This window comes from Bacillus rossius, chromosome 3 (assembly GCF_032445375.1).
Source record: "Bacillus rossius redtenbacheri isolate Brsri chromosome 3, Brsri_v3, whole genome shotgun sequence".
Lineage (NCBI taxonomy): Eukaryota > Metazoa > Arthropoda > Insecta > Phasmatodea > Bacillidae > Bacillus > Bacillus rossius.
In genome coordinates, this window is record NC_086332.1 from 103,481,853 (window position 1) to 103,497,557 (window position 15,705).

At 36.9% G+C, this 15,705-nt stretch overlaps 1 protein-coding gene across 2 annotated transcripts in view; it reads right to left on the reverse strand.

Annotated features, from left to right (window-relative positions):
- Nucleotides 1-15,705, reverse strand: part of LOC134531092 (pancreatic lipase-related protein 2-like) — a 163,283-nt gene that overhangs the window by 116,501 nt on the left and 31,077 nt on the right. For both annotated transcript variants that reach the window (XM_063366628.1, XM_063366629.1), the window contains exon 2: nt 2,640-2,726. In XM_063366628.1, the coding sequence (XP_063222698.1) occupies nt 2,640-2,726 (87 nt within the window). The remainder of the gene's footprint in view (nt 1-2,639; nt 2,727-15,705) is intronic.

Sequence of the window (15,705 nt, forward strand, 5' to 3'; positions counted from 1 at the left end):
CAGAACACACGTATTAATTTTTAGCGTGTGATTACAATTCATTTATTAGAATTTACTTTTGCCTTACCGAAAAACTTCATATTATTGAACTCCCACAACTTTTACAAGTTAAATGAATATTCATAACTTAGGTGTTTACTCATATACAATGCATGAAAACAATATCAAAAATTAAAAAAAATATATATATTATTCTGGTACTCTATATTAAATGCATTCTGGTGACTGCTTAAGAAATCAGTGGTTTTATATATCTGACATCGCTATTGTATACCGCACAGTTTTCAGTGCAAAAATGACCTCATTCACATTAGGATAAGGTCACGGACCGCCCATAGGTTCGGACTGTTGTAGAATAGCCTTGATTCTTCCAAAAATGTTTAGTAGCCGTTGCGATTAGAAGCACTGGTTTATTTTATTCCCATGCAGGGTTACAGTGGTCCACACCTACCTGCCTTTGAATAATGTAAGGCCAAACGAACGTGAGGAAATAAAAAGATTCTGAGGTTAAACGATTGATAATGATGCGCCCTGTTGTACCGTGCTTATGTTAAGTGCGTTGACCTCAGTGAGTGTGCAGTGTGACTGATTTTAAACAGCATGCCAGCAACCCAGATGCTGTCAGTAGAATACGTCAGTGGAGTTTTATAATAAGTCATTGTTTGTTTGCTTTTATAAGGAGTTTTGTGTCTAATACTATTGTAGAAAAAAACATTGGACTAAATTAATAATGTTCAGGTGAATAATTTGGAGACTGGTTTACAACCTAAACCATGGCAACGAGGAGATAGCCATAGAATTACTGGGGAGGACTAGACTAGATGTTCCTGCAGTGGTCACTGATTGCCTTCTGCAGTATGGAAGAGGAGAGACGCACAACACTCGGTCCTGCACCCAAAAAGGGAATTTGCCACAGGTGGGAAAATCTGCGACCCTTTGTGGGAATCTAACCCGGGCCTTTGGTTCACCCGCCAGAAGCTCTAGTCAGTGAATCAGTAACTAACAACTCTAATAAAGGGTCGAAGTCGGGATTACAATCTCGTCTACATCGGGGTCATTTAGAGACGATGAGGGACGATGAAATGAGAATGGTGCATTGATGGATTTCATGAGAAAAAGGGTCTATGAGTGAGCACCCCTAGACAACCCACAGATTCACTAAAACGTCTGGAATAGAACCCCAACCACCAATTTTGGGTCGCAAGTGAACTATCATCCAACCATAAATAGCTGTAACTAACTTGGTGTTATGTCATCTAATTCATTAACGCGCAGGGAAGTCGGCTTAGAATCTCGAGGTGTTGAGAGCAATAACCATCTTGAAACAATGAATACTATAACCCTCGCTTACAATATGGAGATTTTGGCATCAGATATCACGAAGCAATCAAAGAACACTTCTATCAGCCACGAGGGTGACTTCACTCTACGGAACAAGTCTGTCCGGGTCTATATTCTACTAATGACTTGGAGTGGAACCCAAACGAATAAATACCTAATGACAACCCACTCCGTGAAGAACTGTATCGACTCATTTGAGTCTTTGATTAAAAAAAGACAGTAAATTCCTTTTAGATAAATCACGACATTAAAGATAATCAATTTTTGGCAACTTTAGAATGTATTTGTTATGGTCATCACATGAATGTGGTGACAGTTGGTAACATAAAATTTAGGTCAAGCATAAGACACATTCCAATTAACAATAAATACTAAGCTCTAGAATGGAATGAGGTGCCGCAGAGGTACGACACTGAACTTGCATTCCGGTAGACCGGCTATCAATTCCGGTATAATCATCATGAAAATGGTTTTCAGTGGTTTTCTGAAATCACTTAAGGTAAAATCTGGGATGGTTATTGTCTATAGCCCATGAGCGATTCTTTCCCCAGTATCCTGGGCCAATGGCATTGCGTTTTACCGTATCTAATAAAATTGCTGTCGAAAAAAATTATTAATTCCTTATCCGGTGCTATATATGTTAGTTTAGAGAAACCCTTGAGCTTTTGTATAACGCAGAGTCCTCAGTATACGAATCAGACAATCTTATTGTAATAAAACTAACTCGCACGAAATGCGGGTCAAACAAAACTGTTTCACATTTTTTCACAGATTAATTCAATTCCCGCCCATAGCGTTTTACTTATGTAAGTTAGATTTTAAACTTTGTAACATACTCTGTCACCTATAGCTGCAATTTATTCTTCATTTTTACTACAACGAGTAAACTGACTATACACACTGCTGCGTATATTTGGTTATTCTTGTCTTATCTTCCAGGAAAAAAAAGGTAGAGTTTACGCCGCAAAATTTTGCGCAGAGGCTTATGTTAATAGGACCTCTAAATTATTAAAGCTCCGCAATACTTGTTACAGACTTGGTATTTTAAAACTATCTCATACCAGCGATTGGGGTCGAACCACTGACCCTCGCTAAGTAAAACAATACCACAGGGACCACAGTCACAGAGGACTCTTCTGTCTTCCATAAACTTGACTGTATGAGGTACTACAGAATTTTGTGTATTTAAACTACTAGTAAGCTAATTATTTAAAAATAGCTTCCATCACTACAATTCTGAGAATTGTAGTTGCAAGTAAATATATACTGTTAATTATAATTAAAGTATCAAATCTTACCTCCAACCACGGGTATCTTCTCGACAGTATCTACTAAAACGTCTCCAGTAGTATGGGCCGCATCGTGGATTGTTTTTACTACCTTTCCTGTAAAAAACAAAAACATTTTGCTTCATTTGGCTCATTTTAAATAATATATAGTCTAATTTTCATAAGGGTTTTCTGTCAGTTTTTATAACTAAATTAAAATTTTTCTGAACGTAGTCTGAACGATGTATGTATCACAAATCATAAATATTATGATTGTAGCTTTCAGGATGTGTAGGCTATATCGAAAATTTCTGCCATTATAAATAATCTGAACGAGAAAGTGGTATCAATAACCTGCCTGGATGAAGTGCCCACTGCCAGGCATTTTATCATTCTTGCTTAAAACTATGCACGTGATGTGCGCTGAAATGGCGCATCCCATGCAGTTCCAACATTATTAACATTTTTTTTCATGAGACTATACATGTAGGTATATATTAATAAACTACAACAATAATAAGGTATTTTCTAAGTACCAAGTTAGGGAATCAGTAATTATATGGTAATTCTGGGTTCATTTATATTCAAGAATGACTTAAAGTATTCACAATACTTTTAGTTTAGATCATCTTAATGTTTCCAAAACTAATAGTGTCCTTTATATATCACTAGCCGTGGCCCGCGACTTCGTCCGCGTGGGAATTTTTAATCGTTACAAATAGTACTTCATTGTGAAAATTGATTCACAAAAATTAACGACTATATGATATATAGCTGAAACCCGCGACTTTGTCCGCGTCAGAAACACTTAATTTATTGAATATAGCTGCCCGGCCCGGCCCGGCCCGGCTTCGCACGGTTGGTGTACCCATTAAAAAAAAATAAGACATTTGTTGCAGTCGTTCGGAGCTATGCGCGTATCTACAGTACATATATTTTGGTTATATTTGTAATTTTTTTGTGCTTACCTATAGCTACTATTATATACTTGAATCTATTTTCATTCTCTCAGTATATTTTGTATTTATTTTTGTTTTATGTATTATTTAGTAAATTATTCACATTATACACACCTACACCCTTCTTTTTGTACTGGAGGTTACTAAAATAGAGTATATTAGAAGGTTTCGATATAATAAATTTGATGATTATTTTATTATTTGTATCCAGCTACTATTCTATACACCTATTTTTATTCTCAAAGTGTTTTATTTAATTTTTTGTCCATTTTTGCGGATAGAACATCTAGATTGTTACTCAATATTTACAGATAACGGAAGTTGAAAAGCAGAATGAGCAGTTTTTCCATCCTTTAGGAGCGTTGCAGCAATTCCTGACGAAGCAAGTGCTATTGCTATCTTACCTGATTGTCTTATCTTAGAAAGTATCAAATTTGCAAGGAACGTCTTTCCAGTGCCACGTGGGGCATACAAAAAGAAAATTTTTTCTTTGTTATTATTCACGCTATCGACTATAGTCTCAAAATCATTTTTTCCATCATATTGACAGTTCTGCGTCTGAAATGAAATAAATCTGCAAGAATTGCGGATTTTGGCCTGATGGTGGTAAAAGACTACTTACAAGATGATAAACTTGGCCCTCTATTTTAAAAGTGGGCATAAAATTTTGTTATCTAAATTCTTTCGCGCCAAACGAAGTTATTTGAAATAGGCTATTGAACCTACGTATGTTGGTTAAAAAATGTCTGGATAGAGAATGATTATTTTTCAAAAGACTTTTTATTGGCTGTGGAGGCTCCTGAATATTGGGGAGACTGACTTTTCCAGAAGCACAGCACAAACCATTAGGTTCATCGACCCATTTTTTGGCAGAACATTTAGAGCAGATCTTATTCATGGCTCCGTTTTGGACGGAAGACTGTTGAGCATAATCAATCTGTGGATCGTATCTGAAAGCCGATCTGTTACTGTGAGCTAAAACTCAATTGCGAATTCTAGCCGTTGACGTCTGTTGTGTTTCTCTCTGATTCCGAAGGCGTTCGGAACGCTCAGAGCTCGATTCCCTAGCGTGAGCTTGTACATTTCTAATATTTTGTTCTTCAAGCCGCTGCGAACGATCGATACTCGACTCTCGCGCGCGGACTTGAGTCGTTCGCAATTTTTGCTCAGCAAGCCGTCGTGAACGCTCAATACTTGACTCTCTTGCACGCGATTGCGACGCGTATTCTCTCTGACTTGCAAGACGATTTTCAGTTTCTGATGGAGATTCTCTATCACGACGTATTTTTATTGCCCTAGCCTGTAAACTATTTCTAGAAAGTTGAGATCTTTATCTTTTGGGGATTTTAAAATGATTAAAAAAACTAAATACTACATCAACTAATACTAAATTATTTGCTTACATGTTGAACAGGAATTAGCCTGTATATGAAGTGGCGATTGAAAAATTATAAAAAATTCAAAATATTTTCAAGGAAAAATATACGAAATCGCACACAACCGCTGCGTAGGGAGCCGGCCGCGCGGCACTTTATTTAGTGACATTGACTCCCCTCCCGCAGCGCAGTGACGCTTAGGTGAAATGCTGCTGCCTGCTAGCCGAGCGGGTTGTGGGCGGGGCGCGGGAGCAGAGGCAGGCGGTGGTGGGAACACGAGCGTCAAGAGAGACACGACGGCGACGGACGTTGCTAGTTACTGAATTACAAACATAGAAAAATTAAAATATGTTGCTTAAATAATGTGGTTAATAAATAACGCGGTAAAAAGTAGCCTATGTTCATCAGGGATAATGTCGGCTTCTAACGGAAAAATAATTTTTCAAATCGGTCCAGTAGTTTCGGAGCCTATTCAACACAAACAAACAAATCTTTCCTCTTTACAATAGTAGTGTAGATAGGCGTAGAGAGAGAGAGCTATACAGATAGAGATAGATAGAGAGATATAGAGAGTTAAAGCGAGGTACAGAGATAGAGTGGGATAGACACACTCACACACGCTCTGTTTATGTAGACCTACTTTAAAATTAAAGAGGTATTGCAACGCATGCAGGCATTAGTTAGTCTCTATAAAATCAATTGCTGTGCGTTAGTCTCGCAAAAACTCGAAAGTGGCTCGACCGGTTTGAATAATTATTTTTTTTGTTCACCTCAGTACTGGGGTGGTTTTTCAGTGACTATGAAAACAATTCCGTGTTGTTGTACAGTGTTCATTACAATGTCAAGGAGAGGACTTTCTGACATAGCTCGTCGTCGAGGCGACGATTATCAAAGGAAAGTACAAAGGAGAGGATGTTTTGATTCCTTGCATTCCGATGATTCCAACGGACTTGCCATTCGATTTTAAACGGCTGCAGTTCCCCGTGCCTTTGGCCTTCGCGATGACCATCAACAAATCACGAGTCCAGTCGTTGGAATTTGAATTGTCACCACTGTATCAATTATCATTACAGACACCATCTTGAAAATCTTTATTTATTATCCGATTTTAACGAAAAGAAGTTCAAAATTCATCAAAAATTCACTCATTAAAGTAATGATTGATTATATATCGATTCATTTTCTCGGTTCAATCCCTGGTCGATGCAAAAAATTTAATTTTATGTAAAAAATAACTTCAATAAATCAAGACCATTGTCCTAAAATAGACTTAAAATCATCTACTACCGGCCTCCAGTAAGCCGTTATGTCCACCATCTTTGAAATATTTATTTATTCACCTAGAAATTCAGGAAAAATTCCAAAATTCACCGAAAAAATCACACAATACTTTACATATTGAATCGATATTTGGTTCGATCTATGGACGAAGCTAAAAATAAATTTAATTTAATTACCAGAAAAGTGTCAGGTTCGAGAAATAAAACACCGTAAGTTCTTTTTACAAACATAATATTTATTACATCATTTGTATTCTACTACAGGATTACTTACGAAAGCCAGCAATCTTATAATCATTTAGCCCTGCATAGGCGTGAAATGACTATTTCTTAGCTCCAATCGATTTATGCTAGACAGAAACCAACCAGAACCTTTACTGACATAGTCCTTCTCTTCTTGACAGAGTTTCTGGATACTGTATTTAACAGTTTGCTTCACATTGTCAGAACTGTAAATTACTGCAGCCGATGTCTTGAATGCACACTTCTTCACTTTTTCATCGAATGGCTATGGCTTTCCATATATACAGTCCAACCACAAGTTATATTTCAAAGGTACGTTTGTTGCTACGTCATCAGTAAACTGATTATATTCTGTCTGATATCGTCAAGAAAATAACAAATGTCTTTCGACTCACTAAGCATATTTAGATAATAGTAGTCATTCAATGTTCCACTAAATGCAGACTGCGCCAAGTAGAAACCATTATCATTCACCTGTAGGGCACCGATCACAGTCTTAGGTTTAGTTCCATGTCCAGATACCATACCAATCGGTTGCTGCGCATCTGTTTTTTGGCTTGTACACTATCGTTTCTCCAATCTAAAGCGAGGAGTCGAAATTTCTGCAGGTAGTTCAGCAGTAGGCGCACGGACTTCACCTATACAGTTTTTCGCATGTCGTCGCAAATTATCAATTCGAGTAAACCATTCATGATACTCATCACAGCGAAACTTCATGCGAGATGGATTCTTCGTACATTTACTCCTCTCATGTCTCCGTACATCATGAGCAAATGCGAACGTCATATCGCAGTAGCTGCAAGGATACCTGGGTGATGAAGACGAGCCTTTCAGACCCGATCCAGATACTAATGTTGCCGCAGTTGCACCATCTCCAGGCATACTCTTATGAATATAAATGCTTCGTTGTTGTATAGAAACCTTTACTTTCTGCCGAAAAGCAGGACCTTTGCATATCTTCATGTGCGATTTCATATTATCTTGTCTTGCAAATTGCTTATGATATTACACACAGCTAAACATTTTGCGAGGAGGGTATCTTAGCACATTCTCTCTTCTCGTGTCGTCGAGCATTGCTGATGTGCTGTTACATGACTGTCCCACACACAGAAAGTGTTTTGTTTTTATTATAAATAACATTTTTAATTAATATTATTATTAGTTGACTTTTTTATGTTTTGCTCTATTGTTGTGTATTTGGACATATCTACGACTACCATACTCTATGGCGTAGCCCAAGTGACTTTGAAGCTAAATTAGCAAGACCCCTCTAGGGAGCAATTGACTTAAACGGCAAATTGAACTTTTTATACATAATTTGCATAACAAAACTTTCATTGTTGAAAAATCATGTTTTAAATTTAAGACTTTTGGCATATTAAGTTGTATTGTTAAGTGTATGTATTTTGTTTTGATGTGATAATTAAGTCAATGAAATGCCATGTTACTTAAGATAAGCGTCATTACTGAAATTAACGAAAAAGTCTTGGAACAACGACGGCGTTGGCTACATAGCCCGGGTTTCAATCCCCTTAAAAATCAGAAATATCTACGAGATAAGTAGATCATCCTATTACTAGGATGTTTTAAATCGTCGTTTGAGTATAAATTACATGTTGTTTAATTAGGGCACGTCCTATATGACGTGTAATTATAAGTGAATTACCATGAGTAAAATACCGACTCATGATGCTATCCTGAACGAACTGTTTTCTGCATTAACGTATTTTAATATTACCGACGGACATATGAACATTGAGTTTTGTGCTGAACACATTAAAGATCTATTGAGATAAACATTTGTTAAAGCCAATTACGTATCCTGATCTACACTTTAATTAGTTATTACACCCAGAGGTGAAATGAGACAGAGCTCTCATGATGCTCTACCGCAATTACACATTGAATTCAGCCGCGGTACACTAAAATTAACTTAAATTACGAAGATAATAAAATAAACATAATTTTTTTTCTCACACCAATTTTCGATTCTGAATTAAGAGCAACAGACACTATTAGTTTGAACTGTATGAACTTTTAGTGTGTTTTATCATGTGTGCAACATACCTCCTGTTATTTAAGGAAACATAATAGTATACCACTGGTACAACCATTAATTAACTATATTTTATTTGATTAAAGATTATTTGACTAATCCTATGTTACCCTGTTATTATTTATTGTGTATATGTTTGTTTTCCTAATGATCTCAAATTACATGTTGCCAATCTTATGCCCATTATAGATTTAAAGTGTGAAATTATTTCTTCTTTTCTCTTATGTACCACACTACATAAGGGTGGCGCCCAGAGACATATTAAAATTTAACCAAAGAGTCTATACTCAACAGAGTAATAAATAGTCCATAGAGACTATATGCTGAATAATAGTTCAGATAGGTAAAGACCCTAGTTCATGAACTACTACACACGTAATAGTTCACTGATGTTTGAGAAAATCTTGTCGCAGTAACGACATCGATGTTTGTTGGTTGTTGACGAATCATCACCAATTGAAGTCTCCATCGAGGACGAAACAGAGTTCGCCGAGGTTTCCTGTACAGCCAGCAATACCGGCATTTAAGTCTCTTCTGCTGGTGGTACTACGACAGTTGAAGTCTCCTCCAGTGTTGACGTCACCTTTACCAACGGGATCTGCTCCGTCGCCGCTGAAGTCAGGGTTCCCGTAGACGATGGTACAACCTCCATCGAGTTCAACGTTAAAGACGGTAAAGATACCATCGAGTTCTCAAGAACAGGTAATCTACACAACTTATGCACCAGATGAAACAAACTAGGTGATTCTTACACCGTCGACGACAGTAACAAACGGAGCGACCTGCTGTCTAGGACTCGTTTATATACATGCACCATATGGAATAATACGATGGTCAAATCAAGAACCATTTACTATTATTCTCGAGTCAAAACAACATTAAAAATAGAAGCCCATTGAACAAACAGGCAGCACATTTTGGAAGCACCATCAACAAAAAGGCAGAACATTTTGGAAGCACCATCATCAAAAAGGCAGCACATATTGAAAGCACCATCATCAAAAAGGCAGCACATTTTGGAAGCACAATCAAAGAGGCAGCACATTTTGGAAGCATAATCAAAAAGGTAGCACATTTTGGAAGTACCATCAACAAAAAGACAATACATTTTGGAAACACCATCAACAAAAAGGCAGCACATTTGGAAGCACAATTATAAAGGCCGCACATTTCAAAGCGAAAAAAAAAAAAAGGAAGCACATTTTGGACGCACCATCAATCAAAAGGAAGCAAATTATACAAAACGAAAGCTCATTTAACGAAAAGGAGGTACATTGTCACGTACATTCAAGTTGGTAGGATGCGATCGTCAATGTTAAGTTAGGATACAATGTCTCCATCGGTCTATGAATCCATCAGTTTTTAGTTGGCTCCATCAGTCATTGACTCCAACAACTCCAACCGCTCCAAATGCATTATGAATTTATTATTTTTTATATAAATTTAAATGTTTTACATCGACCAGTAATCTAACCAAGGACAGGAATCGATCGCACCAATCAGTATATTAATCATAAATTTATTTAATGAATTTTGTTATTTTTCCCGAATTTCTAGCTAAATAATTATAAATTACCAAGATGGCACCCAAATGATAAGATGGCGGGTGTCACAGTAATAATAAATTATTACTGCACTCTATCAGGTTAGAATAAAACTAGCATGATGGTAATGCACTCTATAAGACGAGTACACACAAGATGGTGTCCTCCAGCAGATGAAAACATGATGGTGGCAATGTCCTGTGGCAGGTGGTAGCTCCTGGTAGCGAGTACTGAACACAAAATGACGTATCTAAGATGGATGTCAAGGTAATGGTTAAATTTCAGGGTCAAGGACAAAGTTCAAGGTCAAGTTCAATTTTCAAAGGTCGAGTTCAAAGTTCATGGTCGAAATTCAAGGTCAAGGTCAAATTTCAAGGTTAAGGTTTAATTTCAAGTTCAAGGTTAAAGTTAAAGGTCAAGTTCAATGTTAAAGGTCAAGGTCAAAGTTCAATGCCAACAGTTGAGGACAAAGGTATGGTGACAGAAAGTTATACTACATGGTGCTAGCACACTATAGCAGACGAAAACAAGATGGCGGCCTCCAGCGGACGAAGATAAGGTGGCGGACATGATGTTATACTGATGATATAAGCTATGAAAAAAAGTGGTGGGGGTCAGTCTGCCAGGAGCCACCATGAGGGAAAAATCAGATGCCATTATTATTATTATTTTGGCTCTCACCATGTTTGAACGGAGGACTCCGAGTTCCATGTCGTAAATGTTTTTAAAAATATTTTTATTACAATTTTATTATTTGATTTTTTTTATGAATTTTAAATTTTTTTTCATTCAAATTGGATAATAAATAAAGTTTTTCAAGATGGTGGCCGTAACAGAAATTGCAACGGTGACGTCATACTCCTAGATGACGTCTGCGGCTTAGAGCGGCTAGCTCTTATGACTTTTAAGCCACTTTTAGGAATTTGGGTTCTTTCTAAGGCAAAAGTATTTTGAGGGTTTTGGAATACAAATTTTTGAATTTTTGTGGAGGAAAACGAGAACGTTTTCCTCGAAAAGAGAAATTTTTAATTTTTTAAAGTTTTTGAGAATATTTTACGGAATTTTTTAAAAAAAAAAACTGGAAATTTTGGCGAATTTTGAGGTTATTTGGGTAAATTTTGGCTAATTTTGAAAGTCAAATTCAATGTCAAAGGTCAAGGTCAAAGTCAAAGGTCAAGGTCACGGTCATCCAAGATGGCCGCCGTGACATCACAAATCCAATATGGTGGTCGGCTCCTATGGCTCCTCCTGCGAGGGCCTGTGCCCGGAGGAACTATTACATACTACTCTTGACCTTTGATATTGACCTTTGACCTTCAAAATTGTCAAAATTTCCCCAAATTTCGCCAAAGTTTCGAGTTTTTTGGACAAAAAACCTTAAAAGATTCGAACAATCAAAAAAATTCTTTTTTCGTGGGAAAAATTCCTGTTCCGACGGAAAATTTACCATTTTTAGTCCTTAAAAATACAAGCAGCTTGAAATGTCCCCATAGTGGCTTAAGCATCCATGTATACAGCCTCTGAACTCCACTGGTGAACTTTGACCTTGGCCTCGAAAGCCATATTGTATTCTAGATCGTTGCACTTTTCGTTACGGCCGCCATCTTGAAAATCCGTAATTTTTATGCTAGAAAATCAGGATTTTTTTTAAAAATTTATAAAAAAATAATGAATAAAATTTTAATAAACAAATGTAAAAAAACGCACTTACGTCATGAAGCTCGGAGTCCTCGGTTCGAACCCGGTAAGAGCAAGAATAAAAAAAATGGCAACCGATCCTTCCTCCGCGGAAGCCACCGACAGACTGACCTCCCACCGCTTCGAAAAATGCATATATATCGTCAGCTAGTATGACGTCATGACCACCATCTTGAAAATCTTTATTATCCAATTTTAATGAAAAAATCCTAAAAAAATTATTAGTAAAAATATTATAAAATACTATTTAAAAATGCACCTATGCCTTGAAGGCCTCTGTTCGAACCCGACGAGGTCTAAAATTAAAATGTCAATGGATCCTTCTTCCATGGAAGCCACCAGCAGACTGACCTCACACCACCAATACTAAGGTATATATAATTATCTACTATGACATCACATCCGCCATATTGTTTTCGTCTGCTGTATGCCTCCATCTTGTTTTCGTATAATAGAGTGTACTACCGTCATATTAGTTTAAGTTTTACCTGCTAGAGTGCAGGCAAACGCCATCTTGACATTTGGGCGCCATGTTTGAATTCTGTAATTATTTAGCAATTCGGGAAGAATTCCAAAATTCATTTTTTAAAAAATAAGTTATCATTATACTGATTGATCCGATCAGTTACCGTCCTTGGTTCGATATTTTATGGAAACAATAATTTTAAATTTTATGTAAAAATAATAACATCATTAAATCATGTTAAAAATCCTAAAAGTAGCCTAAGTTCAACATAAACCATCTTTCAGTAAGTCTTTATATCAGCCATCTTGGAAATTTGTATCATTGATCTAGAAATCCGGGAAAAATCCCAAAATTCATTAAAAAACACTCATTAATTTACTGATTAATTAGATCGACTTATGTTCTTGGTACAATCCTGGACGATGCAAAAAATTAATTTAATATTACATCCATGTAACATAATAGTGACAGGTTCGAGAAATAAAACACCACAAGTTCTTTTACAAAATACATTTTATTACATAATTTATATTCAACTACAGGGTCACTTGCGAAAGTTAGCGATCATATAATCATTTAGGTCTGCATAGGCGTGAAATGACTAATTCCTAGCTCCAATCAGTTTATACTAGACTGAAACCAGCCAGAAAATTTACTGACATAGTCCTCCTCTTCTTGTTTCTAAACACCGTTGTTAACAAACAGTTTGCTTCACATCGTTAGAACTGTAAATTACTGCAGCCGTTGTCATGAATGCACACTTCTTCACTTTGTCATCGAACGGATATGGCTTTCCATGTATACAGTCCAACCACAAGTTATATTTTAATGGACCGTTTGTTGCTACGTCATCAGTAAGCTGATTGATAATGTTCTGCCTGATAGCGTCAAGAAAAGTACAAATATCTTTCAGCTCACTTAACGTATTTAGATAATAGTAGTCTTTCAATGTTCCATGAAATGCAGACTGCTAAGTAGAAACCATTATCATTCACCTTTAATGCACCGAACACAGTCTTAGGTTCAGTTTTATGTTCAGGTGTCATAGCAATCGATTGCTGCACATATGTTTTCTTGCTTATACGCTTACGAGTCTCCAATCTAAAGCGAGTAGTCGTAATTTCTGCAGGTAGTTCAGCAGTAGGCATACGGACTTCACCTTTACAGTTTTTCGCATGACGTCGCAGACTATCAATACGTGTAAACCAAACATGACTTTCATCGCAGTGAAACTTTATACGAGAAGGATTCGTCATGCATTTACTTCGTTCATGTCTTCGTGCATCATCAGAAAATGCAAACGTCATATTGCAGTAGCCGCAAGGATACCTAGTTGATAAAGACGAACCTTTTAGATCCGAACCAGATGATGTTGTTGCAGCAGTTGTACCAATTCCCGGTGCACTGTTATGCACATCAATTCATCGCTGTTGTATATAAACCTTTATTTTCTGCCGCGCAGCAGGACCTTTGCATGTCTTCAAGTGTCTTTTCAACTTATCATGCCTTGCAAAATGCTTACGAAATTGGTTACAGTTAAACATTTTGCGAGGAGGATTCTTAGCACATTCTCTCTTCTCGTGTCGTCGAGCATTGCTGATGTTTAAGAAAATCTTGTCGCAGTAACGGCACCGATGTTCGTTAGTTGTTGACGAATCACCATCCATTGAAGGGCGAAACGTCGTTCGTCGAGGTTTCCTGTGCAGCCAGTACTGAAGTAATTAAGCTCTCTTCTGCTGGTGGTACCACGACTGTTGAAGTTTCCTCCAGTGTTGGCGTCATCGTTAACAACGGGATCTGCACCATCATCATTGACACTGACGTCAGGGTTCCCGTAGTCGATGGTACAACCTTCATCGAGTTCGACGTTAAAGATGGTAAAGATGCCATCGAGTTCGCAAGAACAGGTAATTACGCCGCTTATGCACCAGATGAGACAAACTAGGTGATCCTTACACCGTCGTTGAAAAAACAAACTGAAAATCACACCATCTGAGAACTCGCTTATATACCCGCAACAGAAGGAACAATATGCTAGTAAAATCGATACATTGACTATAATACACGAGTCAAAACATCATCGAAAAGGAATTTCATTTGGAAGCACATTCATCGAAATGGGAAGCACAATCAACTAAAGGAATCACAATAATAGAAAATAAAGCACATTCGGAAGCACAATCATCAAAACGGAAGCACCTTCGGAAGCACAATCTACAAATGTAAGCACAATCGGAATCACATTTAACAAATGGAAGCACAATAAATAAAAGGAAGCACAATCGGAAGAACAATCAACAAAAAGGAAGCACAATCATAGAAAAGGAAGCACATTCGGAAGCACAACCATCAAAAAGAAGCACATTCGGAAGCACAATAAACAAAATGAAACATAATCGAAAGCAGAATCAACAAAAGGAAGCACAATCGGAAGCACAATCAATGAAAAGGAAGCTCATTTGGAAGCACAATCATGGAAAAGGAAGCACATCTGGAAGTACAACTAACGAAAGGAAGCACATTTGGAAGCACAATTATCGAAAAGGAAGCACATTTGGAAACACAATCATCGAAAAGGAAGCCCATTTGGAAACACAACTATAGAAAAGAAAGCACAATCGAAAGCACAATCTTTGAAGAGAAAGCTCATTTGGAAGCACAAAGAAAAAAAAGGAACTGTGTTACGAGTACTAAGTCTTAGTTAGAAATTAGGATACAAGAAATAAAACAATTGTTTAATTTAAATTATTTATTTTGTTTCTCATCATTATACAAATGCAGGTAAAATAACTTAAGTCATTATTGTATGTAGCCAGCTTCCCTCAGTTGTTTGAGTATGAAGGATATTTCTTTGATGCACGAATAGTTTCCTGCACAAAGCGAGGAATGTAGAAGTCTTAGCCGGTCAACCAATATGTTAGGATCTTCCCATGATGTGTAATCAACTTCTTCTGCTACTATGTTCCTGGAATGTTAATTATAAATACTTTTTATATCACTAACTTTTCAGTGTTCATCACTAGCTTGATTAGGATAATTTATTTTATTACGACGTTTCCATCGTTTCGGTTTCAGGACACCATCACAGTCTTCGATCTTGTCAGCTTTAGGTGCTTCATCACATTCTTTGCTTTTATCATCAGCCTCAGAGTCACTGTCACCATCACCGTAGAATACATCGTCTTCACTCAGATTACTATAAGAATTCGATATCGTCGATGTCAAAGCTTCTTCATCGTCGTCATGCTTCAATTTTAGGAGTCCATCATTTTTACAAAGTAGGAAAGATATACTTGAATTATATTTGAATATATTCTCACTTTTCACGTTAAGGATTCTTCCATTGTCTTCATTCTTCCATAAATCATCAACGTCCTTTAATTTAAGTTCTTTGTCGAGATCGGAAGAGCCATGAACATAATTTCTTCCAAGACAAGGAAAATTATTGACGTAACGCAGACCACTCTTCTTTAT